The 12,471-nt window shown below is 37.3% G+C and overlaps 1 protein-coding gene across 1 annotated transcript; it reads left to right on the top strand.

Annotated features, from left to right (window-relative positions):
- Positions 1-633: 633 nt before the first annotated feature.
- On the top strand, positions 634-12,039 carry LOC127443195 (C2 calcium-dependent domain-containing protein 4C-like). The gene is made up of 2 exons (XM_051701785.1): positions 634-738; positions 2,350-12,039. The coding sequence occupies exon 2, from the start codon at positions 2,381-2,383 to the stop codon at positions 3,644-3,646; it is 1,266 nt and encodes a 421-aa protein (XP_051557745.1). The 5' UTR covers positions 634-738; positions 2,350-2,380; the 3' UTR covers positions 3,647-12,039.
- Positions 12,040-12,471: the final 432 nt, after the last annotated feature.

The raw sequence follows: 12,471 nt of genomic DNA, 5'->3' as shown, positions 1-12,471 counted from the left end.
ACAAAAAATTCCCATGCTTTTGTCCATGTCGAGATCCGTGGGAAGCAGAATGTATGACATGTAAAGCTGGCACTTATGTGTCAGTTGCTAATAAAGGTGCACGTGATTTAGAAGCACACATTAGCTCTGAGAAGCATAAAGGGTCAGCAAAAGATGAAAGTTAATCAGGTAAATTAACGGATTACTTTTTGCAACCATTTAAAATTATCACATTGCTTCATTTTCCATGGCCATTCAAAATAATAGTAATAGTAAATGAAGGTACACTCATGGCATCAAATATTTGATTTTAGTACATGGACATTCAAAAGAATGTTGGAAATTTGTATTTATTTATACATATTTATGTTATGCTAACAGAGTGTCTTTTTCACTGTATTAAAGTTTGCATTCATAGTAACACTTAACATTCCAATCTGTACTTCACATACTTTTTTGAAAGCAGCAGGCAGCATAGGCTACAGTGCAGTAAGCAGTGCGCTCATATTCCATTTCGAACAGAGCCGGAATTGATACAGTATGAGTTGCGCGTAATTCGCACTTCCATTGGCTGATATGCGCACACACAGCGGTCGGTGTGCTATTAAAAGCCACGAATAGACGCACCGCTCCAACGTACAGTTCTGTCCTGGATTACTGGATACAGAAACACTGGACGAACAATAACATATGGATTGAAGGAAAGAAGACTACTTGTGATTTGTGCCTCTGCGCCATCCGGACCACAAACCACTTCACGTGAGTTCCACTGACAAATTCAACAGGTGTTTGACCATGGAACCGTTTTTTAAAGTTTAAACCCTTGTGCATATTAATTGTATTCTATTTTGATAATATTATATGTCATTATATATGCATTTAAGACAAATAGTAATAAACTACTGCTCATGTGAAATGTTATGAATCTTGATATGGCAGTCGCATTTGTTTTTACCATGTTACAGTTGTTTGGCAGTTGCACAAAAGGCTGTTTAATTTGAAAATAGTGCGAGAAAAAATTTTTTTAACTTTATTTTAGCCATAGTTTCCGCCATAAAAAGACAGCTTATACAGGCTATGATGCTACAGTATATAAATAATATAGCCTACATAATTATATATGTATATAATATATGTATAAAGTGGTTAGATACTGTTCTAAACAAAAGAAATTAAACAAAGTGACAGAAAGATGCTGAATGCTTACACAATTTGAAGTAGATATACATATACATTTATTACCATTTTACAGTTACTAACAATTACAAATGACTAACCATGGTATTTTGAAACTATTGTAATATGTTTATATATATATATATATATATATATATATATATATATATATATATATATATATATAATATCAGTTTGCATCTGCTCTTAAAGTCCACAACATAATTTTTGTGAACAACTAATTGGGCAATGTGAATGTTTATTATAAAATGCAATGCTTGATATCTGTGGAAGTCATAATGATTTACACTTAAACAACAGTCTCACCGTTGCGCTTCTACAGTCACAGCAAATACTCCTTCACATTGTACTGCACTGCTGCCTCCACTATTTAAACAAAGACATGAAGTGCAATTTTTGTGCTGAGTACCCTTTAAAAAAAGCTGTTTATAAATTAGTGTTGCATGGAGAAGTGTTATAATTGTGAGGGCAACATGACAAAATGACCTAATAAAGAGGAGAGTGTTGTCAAATGACTTGCTGTGTGGTGTGATGTTAGAAGTACAACAGCAAGTAGTTGATTTCTGTCAAAGAAATATTCAAGCTACACTAAAAAAAAATGTTTTTTAGGTAATCTAAAAAGTGCATTTGGTAATACCTGAATTAACTGTTTTTTATTCAAGTCAAAAATAGTATTTAATATAACTAAATCAACCATAATACATAAGGTTACTGCAACAAAACATTTTTGAAATAGCTCTTTTATGCACATTTGAAATGTTTTAGTGTATCTGCACTTACAGATATTAGAACATGCACCCATTGTGCTCAAGAGGATTTGGAAACCATATGCATCACTTTTTTCTATGTATGTAAATAAGCATTAAAGGCACACCTCTGCAATGAACACCATGATTTTGAGTGTTTGAATGAGAGTTGCACAGCAACAGGCTGCAGCATATTAATTATCAACACTGCCAAAGCATCACATCTCCACCAGGTGACAGTCTGTGCTTAGCAGATGAAGACAGGTGTCACTTGTCTTTAAAAATTGGTTGCAAGTGTATCAAAATGTAAACACTGTCCAAATCCATTGCATTCCCACAAGATTACAGTGCACCCCAAGCTGAGGGTGTGATTGGCGTCAGTTTGTGTTTGTATTCATAACGTTCTTCTCAATCTCTGTGCACACAGGGTGCACGTCCCTCTCAGATCTCACCGAGAAATGTGGCTTCTAGAAAAAATCCGCCGTTCAGTGGAGGGAAACGTTCTGCGGCAGGGCGAGTCCGCCGACAAACAGAGCAAAGCCCCCACCTACGGCAACATCCTCACTCCCGACAAGATCCCAGACTTCTTCATTCCACCCAAACTGGTGTGCTGCCCCCCAGAGGAGGAGACGCCAGAGATGAAGCCAAAAAATGGGCTGCACGGGTCTGCGTCTGAACAAACCATCTGCTGCAAGATGCCGCATGGCAGTCCGCGTAGCCCGCGCCTCATTAACAAGCTGGCAGGAGATACAAAGAACTTGCTCAAAGCGGCAAACCGACACATCATCCAGATTGAGAGTGCAGATGACTTGGTGACTGGCGAAGTGGGCGACCTCAACACAAATGCCGACCCGCAAGCACAGACGGCCATGTCATTGCCCTATGTACCAAAAGCGCAAACCTCCTACGGTTTCTCAACGCTCATGGAGAGCCCTCACACGCGTCGTAAAGAGTCCCTCTTCCATAGCGACCCTACAAGTCCACTCACCTCGCCTAACACCCAACGTAGGTCTCAGGGTAATCACTTGAATCCAAGCGACTGTAATGTCTCCCACTCCAACCCCTACCGTTACTTTAGCGGAGGTGAGAGCGACACATGTTCTTCAGCTGAGTCATCCCCATTCAACTCCCCACTACTGTCCCGTTCTGCATCCCTTCTCAAGATGTTCACTCACGAGACCCAATCCAAAGTGTCCCGGGCCAAACGATCCCTTGCCCGGCACAGTTCTCTTTCGACGGATGAGTGCAGCTCTGTGGAAACCAGCCCGAACGTTCAGCGGCGCTTCCGTTGTCCTCCTTCCCCGGCACTCCGAGGACGAAAAACTGGAGGCAACATGGATCGCTTCACGCAACACACCGTCAACCTCCAGAAGGGCGGAACTCTACGCCTTTGCACAGACTACGATATTGACGCCTCCCGACTTCACATCCGTGTGCTGGCTGCCGAGGATCTCTACAATAAGCAGTTTGACATAAAGAGCATCAATTGTTGTGTGGCTCTGTACCTGAACCCAGGAAAGCTGCAGAAACAGCGGAGCACAATTATCAAGAACAGCCGCAACCCCGTCTTCAATGAGGACTTCTATTTTGACTCTCTTCCCGTAGCACGGGTGAAAAACCTGGCCATCAAGATGAAGGTAGTCAACAAAGGCACCAGTCTGAAGAGAGACACCCTACTTGGAGAAAGAGAAGTGCCCCTAAAGGAGCTGCTTACTGGGATCTAGACATCTGGTTTTGTCCACCAGTTTTGTATTAATCTAACACTAGACTAGACTTAAAGTGTTTGGGATATTCTATATTTAATTTGTTTTTTTGTTTCAGAACTCCTCAACATTACTGTGTGCACCTTCCTAATTTGTTTACAAGCAGTAAAGGCTAGGGCTGAGTGCTATTATGTCTCATGCACTGTCAAGCATTCTAGCCTTTCAAAGTATAGCTGCATCTGACTATGCATACTTCCCATGTAATAGTTCGATAAAATCAATATTTCAGTCAAGTAAGGTGTCCAAATCCTCAGAATTCAAGAAACAGTATGAGAGAATTACCCAGATGACCCACTACATCTTGCAGTATTCTGAGATGTTAAAGTCGAGATGTCACATAAAGAAAAATGCAGAGTTGAGCAGCTCTTTTAAATTGCAAGTGCTATATATACCAAGAAACCTGTTTCTTATGTTCAACAAAACCAAAGTAGATAATTTTTTTCAGTGTTTGCATATTTAAAGAACAACTCTTTCTTTGTCACCAATTTAGCATTCCCAATTCCCAATACTCTAGTTCTTTGTGGTGGGGCAGTAGCTCGCCTCAATCTGAGTGGCGGAGGATGAATCTCAGTTGCCTCCGCTTCCGAGGCCATCAGCCCACGTATCTTATCACGTGACTTGCTGTGCGTGTTACTGATGAGACTTTAGAGCGTGTGGAGGCTCATGCTATTCACCACAGCGTGCACGCACAACTCAGCACGTGCCCCAATGAGAGTGAGAAACAACACATGAACCACGAGGAAGGTAACCCACATGACTCTACCCTCCCTAGCAACCAGGCTATTGGTTGCTTAGGAAGCCTGACCAGAGTCACTCAGTACACCCTGGATTCGAACTTGTGACTCCAGGGGTGGTAGTCAGCATCTTAGCTCACTGAGCTACCCAGGCTCCAAGAACATACTTTTGTAACGGATGAAATGCAAGTGCAGTACATCCACTGAAAATACGCAGCTTTGGATGCAGCCATTCTCTTTTTATGCATGCATGCTACAAGTTCTTTGTGATTCTCTTTAGTGCAGTCAGCTCCAGGGGCATGCTCCTACAACGTGCACAGATGCGGACTGTCCTCATGTCTAAAATAACTGAGCTTCACACGGACAGTCTGCGCATACTTTGATGATTACGATATTTGTGCACTGTACGTGAGACAAAGCAGCACGCAGAAAAGTGAAGTATACTTTGGCCTTAAAAGTGTATGGAAAATGTACAGTATGTGTGATGGTGTGATCTTGTGTAAATACATTTTAGGAGTGTACAGGCATGCTCCGATTGTGCGCATGTGTTCCCACGGTTAGTGTGCCTGTATAATTCCACTCTCTAGGGTGTGAGACTGTGATATTTTTCTCAATCTCACTCTAATACTGGACCCCTTTTGAGGTTTCTGTATTTTTGAATGTTGTATCTGTGATGTTTTCACAACTAACACACATCAGCCTTATTGAATGACACGCTGCTCACTTTGATTGACATGGAACTTTAGGGAGGGTGTGATTTGAGATTGGACAGAATGTATGACATCATAAAAGATGGTTAATGATGTAAATAGATGGCTTGCTTTTTTTGTAGCTGCGCCTGAAAACACTCACTTTTACTGTTCCCTATTTAAAGTTCATATAATGGTAAACTGAATAGAGAAAGACTGCAAGACACAATAAGAACTTTTATTATTATTATTATTATATATAAGTGGTGTTTAATTGTCATCACTCTCAAAAAAGTATTAAAAAGTGCCGTGACATTACCATGGCTTTTTTGACATGGTACCATGGTAATACCATTTAGTTTTTTTGGACATGTTCCATGGTAGTGTCATAGTATTCTTCAAAAAACCTTGTAGTACCTTGTAAATAACCATAGTATAAGTGGTATGTGTCTTATTGTCCATGGTCCAATATGGTAATCATTCTGTACCATGGTATATATGAGGTATCATGGTATTACCATCTGATACCATCACAGTACCATGCAATTACTATGTTTCTTTGGACATGTACCGTGCTAATACCATGATGTTCTTTGATGTACCTTGGGGTATGTAAAAGGCATACAATATGAATATATATCAAGGTAACATAGTATTACCATCTGATACCATCATAGTACCATGGAATTACCATGTTTTGTTTTCCATGGTAATAATTCAATGCCATGATATTATCATGGGCTTTTGGACATTTACCATGGTAAAAATTGGAGTATGTAAAAAAGCATTCTGTATGAATATGGTAATAATTCATTAGCACATATATACTGTATATAAGTGCCATGGTATTACCATGGTCTTTCTGGACATGTGCCATGGTAAAACCATGGTATTCTTTGAAATACCATGTTAACCATAGTATATTAATGGGGTAATCATATACGCCATGATCTACATCGAAGTACCACATTGTATTATCATCCAAAACCATCACTGTACTATGGTACTTCCACAATACTTTTTTGTTAGGTATGTACCTGTAACCAAAAGCTACACTAAACTGTTTGCCTTTGGGCAAAATTTAATTTACAATACCAATTAGTGCTATTTTAGTTTCAGTGTGTATTTGTTTACCAGTGGGATCAAATCGCATGGCAAAGTGTACAAGCCCTCCTGTTTTAATTTATATTGTTACCAAGTCAGATGGTGAACATGTAAGATATAAGCTTATCTTTTCTTCACATCTTCTCCAGTGTTGAATCAACATCAATGTCACTATTTTGTATTGTAAACTTTCATAAAATGTCTAAAGAGCAAAACAGTCACCTCCCATTTTTTCAGTTGCATCGGATTTGCACGTATTTTTCCCATTCGATTTCAAATTAATTCTTCAGTAAAGAGTTGTAAGCTATGAACCGAACCAAACAGCTTCAAGATGAATAACAGCATTGCAAAAAGGAAAAAGGTACAAGACTGTATCTTTTATGAGGGAATGAACTACAATCCCATGAAGCATTGTGAATGATCCAATAAATAAAAAACAACAACAATGATACAATGTAAAACTATTAATGTATAGTCATTGATTTTAATTATAAAAACAATATATTTATAGTTTACTACAAAATATTCAGATATACTGTATACAAATACATAAGAAGTTTGAGAATGCATGGAGAACGACTCGATTATGTAATTTGCAATGCTTCGTAGAAGAGGCCGTTGCTGCTTAGCTCTTTTTCCACAACGGAGTGCAACAGTCTTGTTTGAGATGTAAAAATCCTCGTAATCTTTTCCATAGGGGAGCATATTTTTATCTATAACTTATAAACATTTAAAGACAGACCTACCGTGAGCTTTGAGGTTGCTAATCAACGGTATTATGCTTCTGTCGAAGCCATCAGTTTGCATTATTTCACCTTTGTTTTTTAAAAATTGTGTTAAATTGTGCAGTTTAAGGTGAAGAACTACACTACCCATGATCCTGAAGAAAAAAAGATTGACCAGTCAGAGAATTGAGGCAAATAAAGTGTGCCAAACAAGCTCTGCATCAACCACCCACTCCCATGACGCACTGTGAATGAAGCAAACGAGTAGGTCTTCCTACACTCTCAAACTACTTGTATATTTGCAATATATGTTTTATACTTAAATCAATAGTTTTATATTTTCCATCATTTTTAATTAGATTTCGTCATTCGCAATGCTTCATGGGATTGTAGTTCATTCCCTCGTTAAAGACGTTAAGAACACAGTATTTTACCTTTGTCTTTTTGTCTGATATTCAATGCTTTTTTGCTTCAAATTAAAGTTTAGATAGTTGTGATTTACCACAGAGCTTGTTGGTTTTGTACCATGGCTTAGAACTCATTTATGAAGGATTTTCAACTTTTCTGATTGGTTGGTCTCTCTTCAGGAATATGGATAGTGTAGTTCTTGAAAGCTGAAATCGCACTGACTTGTGGCTTCTACAGAGGCATCATTACTAAATAATTTCAGAGCTCATGCCGGTCTGAACTTGAGAGGTTTATATTATGCTGTTGTTTAAAATCAATTACTGTACTATGGAGAAAACTTATGGGATTTTACTTCCGGAGCCTGACTAAATCGAGTCAGATAAATGTGACTTTAAAATTAGCCCTGCATGTGTCATAAAAGTGGAGCTCTTTGTATCTCTTTGTATCTTTGACCTAAAGAGAGTGTCCTGAGAGCACTTCAGTCACATTACTGCAGTCTTCAGTTCTGGAGTGGATTTACAAGTGCACCTCTTGTAAAAGCAGTGAGACAATATTTCTGGCTTTAGTTCAAGGCATCAGAGACATTTGTGGGGGAAGAAAGTGTTTTATGATTATTTATTTGCATATACCTAAAGGTGAAGTGTCTAATTTCAGTGCCCCTTGTGGCATCAAATGAAATTGCGAAATAACTAGTTTTTTAATTTTCTGAACAAAATGTGAGTGGTGCTTGCCTGTGTAAAACACACCACCACAATGCTCGGGTGTCTTGTGTGGTTGCTATAGCATTGCTATGAGGTTGCCAGGGTGTTTTTAAGCAGTTGGTGTGCATTTCTGTTTTTCCTTCTAAAATGTTGTAAGGTTGTTGCATTCAGGTTGAAGTCAATGTGTTAGCTATTTTATCTGTAATGTGACACATTTTCAATGGAAACAGGATATTTAAAATTTTAGGAAAATTGATTTTATTCAAGCAGTAATGAATTTGATTGTGAAATGTGGGCGTTACTTACCGGAATGGGGCAAGGAAGTTATTTCGGATTCCCTCTCAATAAATTAACCATGGTTTTATTGCAGTAATCATAGTTAAACCATGATATTTGTAGTAAAGCCATAACCACAAAATTGACCATGGTCTTACTACAGTAACTATATTTTAACCGTGATAATTGTAATGAAACCGTAGTAATGAGACAGGAAAATGAAAAATATAAATATTAAAATCTTTATTTTTTTTAGTGACTATGGTCTTACTACAAATATCATAGTTATGGTATTATGGTTACTGTAGTAAAACCATAGTTAACACTTTAAATTTGTTTGGATACATGGTTAAACCATTGTAATTGTAGTAAAACCATAGTAACCACAAGATTTACCATGGTTACTTCAGTTATGGTGACCACAATATTACTGTAGGAAAACTGTTGTTACTATATGGCTACAGTACTACTGTAGTAAAACCATGGTTAATTGAATCCAAACCATGGCTTCCACTGAAAAATAAATAAATAAATAAACCCTGGTTACTACAGTCATGGTTACTACAATATTACTAGTGTAAAACCATGGTAAATTGATTGCAAGTAAACCAAAAAATTTTGCAAGGGAACGCAGAACTATTTCAGAACATAAACTCCCTTCCTTTCCTCAAAAGGGCTCCGTATATTGACATAAGTTGAAAAGGAAAGTTGTTTCAGAGTCGGACCATGTCGTTGCATTACTTTCTTCTATCCCAACTTAATATGCAGAGATTACTTTTTGATTGACCTGTCCAGCCCAACACAATAACATTGACTCGACCAATGGAATGAGTTGGGGCGGGAATATCTGTTTGTTTGATCAATGCCGGACGGGCGTATTCACAAAGCTGTCTGAAAACAATGTTTATTTTTTTCTGTTATTTTATCCGTTCGGTGACGCTAGTTGCACAGAAATTACACACGTCCAGACGAATACATTTTCATTTGACAGTGCATTAATTTAGCTATGTTTACGCCTTTCATTGACGGTAGAATGGCATTTTCCTCCACGACTTTGGAAAATGCTCTCCATAACCACGTATTTTGGAAAACAATGATGTTAGGAAACTTAAACGTATTAGTGTTGACTTGGCTTAAACTTTATGGAAAAACATGCACTGATGAATTGTTCACTATAACAATAGAAACATCTATTAAGAGTAAATTTAATGTCGTTTTTAATTGCTGTTAAGATGTGACACCTTTCTTTCTTATAAAATAACGCAATCACTTTTTAGGTTTCATGATATTGCATGCTGCATCAGTTTTGAATGATCTGTTTCAGTACTAAACAGTCTTTCCCTTTAAATTAAACGATTTAATTGATGAACGTCTCCTTTTTTTTAAACGACATAGAAATCACATTTCTGTTGTAGTGTTCCATTCCTTCTTTCATTCGTACTGTCACCCAGGGCCGGCCAGTCCTACAGGCAATATAGGCGTCCACCTAGGGCCCCAAAATACTGTGAAGGAGGAATAAATTATGTTACTATTACAAAGTGAGATTGAATATTGTCATCCACATACTACAAACAAGGGACACAACACGGAATAGCTGCTTTTTTTTTTCTTCTCTTTTAACCATGCTCACAATCACGCTCTCTGAGGAAGACATACATAGTCCTCATCATTCAACTCACAAACCACAATAATAGCGACAACGAAAAATAACATATTGAGTAAAATATTAGATACATCATGGTTTAACTCACTTTTTGATGGAGGAATCAGCACTTGTCAATGCATAAATCTTGTCATGTTTTGTCAAGATTAATCTTAGGAATGAAATGGGGAATGCATTATTATTTAATTTTATTTAGATATTATTTTATGTTTTTTCACATTGCTGCACCTGATTTTCACTGAGGTTTTATCTAATATTCACTTTTGCACATAGTTCTGCCACACATTTTTTTTACATGGATTTTGTTGTACTAATTAAACAATTACAGTATACATCGTTATGTGGGTAGTTGACATTACATTTCAACAGTGCCCTGCAGTGAAACAGTTTTTTAATACAATTCTTGTATAACTATTATACACTCAAAAATTACTCTTTGATTGAAATTCAGTTATGGACAGTGGTTCCACATGTTTGAAATGAGTTTTCTTCAGTTAAAATTACCATGTAATTTCAAATTGAATACTTAAAGTAGAGGGAACCTAACTAAATCAGGTAAACCCAACAAAATTCAACATGTCACTATAGCTCAAATGAAACTCTTATAGTGATATGCCAGCTAGTGGCAGGAATTGTTAAATAAATGCTGAAGGGAAGCACTTCTGAGTTCAGCTTGAACTCACTATGCTATGGTTAGAACAGCAATTGTTCAACATATAAACATATATGTCCCAGCGCAAATGGAGTAAGTAAAGCTGACAAGACACTTTTTTAGTTGAATCAACTCAGTTAATAAAACTTTTCTTGGTAACATGAATTTTTTGAGTAATATGAACATGGGAGGATTGAGTAAAACTGACGATAGTGAATTTTGTTTTTTTTGTGTACATGCAGATTTATGACTTCTTATTAATAACTACATGGTTTATTCTTTAATAATTAATTTGTCACACCGCATAACTATTAAAGTGAACTGCTAAAAGCTGAAAGATGATTACAAATGGTTAAAAATGTAATATTAATGATAACCATCCATACTGTAACACCAAAGGTATACTTTTCCCTCAAATTTATACAATTAAACAAAAACAAAAAGGGTCCATGGACATATTACTGGTCAACTAACCATATACAGCATGCTTATTTTTTGTGTTTTCTCTAAAAAAAGAGAGAAACCAATTGTCATGTTTGCAATTGTCAGGTTATATACTGTATTTTTAATGTTATGACAGTTTTTACACCAGTTGGGCCCATTTTCATCATCTCACCTAGGGCTGCAATAACCCACTAGCCGGCCATGCTGTCACCTGAGTATTGTCTGCTTTGAGTTGTTATTTTTCATCCTTCATTGAAAGCACTTCAATGTCACTCTCGCTAAGTGGAAAAACATTTATTATATATTAATAGAAAAAGAAAGAATAGCGATCTCTTCCAGCACGTGGTCAGTAATTACACTCCAATTCCACGTGCGTTCTCCACAGTAGATATTTCCCTAGTACATTGATTCATTTATTAAATTATTTCCATTTCTATTTTCGGCGCTCTTTCAAAACAGCCACATTTTAGATATATTAGATTCCCTGTAAGAGCCACGCGCTTTTTTGATTGCCAGAGATTTCAAATTAAAATGAGAAATGATTCCAGAGCAGATTCAATATGGGGGTGTTAAATCACACTCATTTCTGTAACCATCTTCTGTATGTGAGATTAAAGTGTCTCACTCTTGCCTTCAAATAAGTCGTGGAGAATGAAGTGCCTATCCACTGTACTTGATTCCTGTTCCCTTCCCTACGCCCGTCACCAGCCACAGCATTCCTATGCATGTGTACATAAACACGCGTCAACTGTGATGTGCCATTTCAAATCCAGAAATGTAGATGTTCCAGAATAGAAAAAACTTGTTTTTGGTGTTTGAGTGTTGCAATTTCTTAATATTCTGATAGTTATGAGTAGATGCACTGTCATCATGCTGTAAATTTAGTTTTTGTTTGTTTATTTATCTTTCAGTGGTTCACTGTTTTCTGACAGATTTTTCTATCCATTAACTTATTGGATCATGCTATTGTTTTGCCTATTTTCTTATCTTCATCAATAAAAGTTGTATAAATGGTGTGCAATGATTGTTTTCTGTCCATTGATCCACAGTTTTGATGGTTCTGAAAAAGGTGGCATTCATCCCTGGTGGTTTACTAGTCTTAGCTGGTTTAAGCTGGTTTTTTTCACAGACTTTGAAGCTGGGTAAGCTGGTCAGCCAATTGGTCTCTTAGCCTGACCAGGTGCCCAAAACCTCTGTAAAATCATCTCAAACCAGCCTGACCAATTGAAACCAGCTCGGTGGCCAGCTAAGTCAAGCAACTGAGCATATGCTGTTTAAAGCAGTTTTTCAGCAAGTTTTTCGATGACATTGCTGATAATGGATCAGTCTAACAAAAATCTAAATTGGAGATGCATTCTGTGTCCTGGGCGTGTGTCCAGATGGCAGATTT

The sequence above is a fragment of the Myxocyprinus asiaticus genome, chromosome 6 (assembly GCF_019703515.2).
Source record: "Myxocyprinus asiaticus isolate MX2 ecotype Aquarium Trade chromosome 6, UBuf_Myxa_2, whole genome shotgun sequence".
NCBI classification, from domain to species: domain Eukaryota; kingdom Metazoa; phylum Chordata; class Actinopteri; order Cypriniformes; family Catostomidae; genus Myxocyprinus; species Myxocyprinus asiaticus.
The sequence above is the reverse complement of the archived record's forward strand: the minus strand, read 5'-3'. Positions and strand labels throughout refer to the sequence as shown.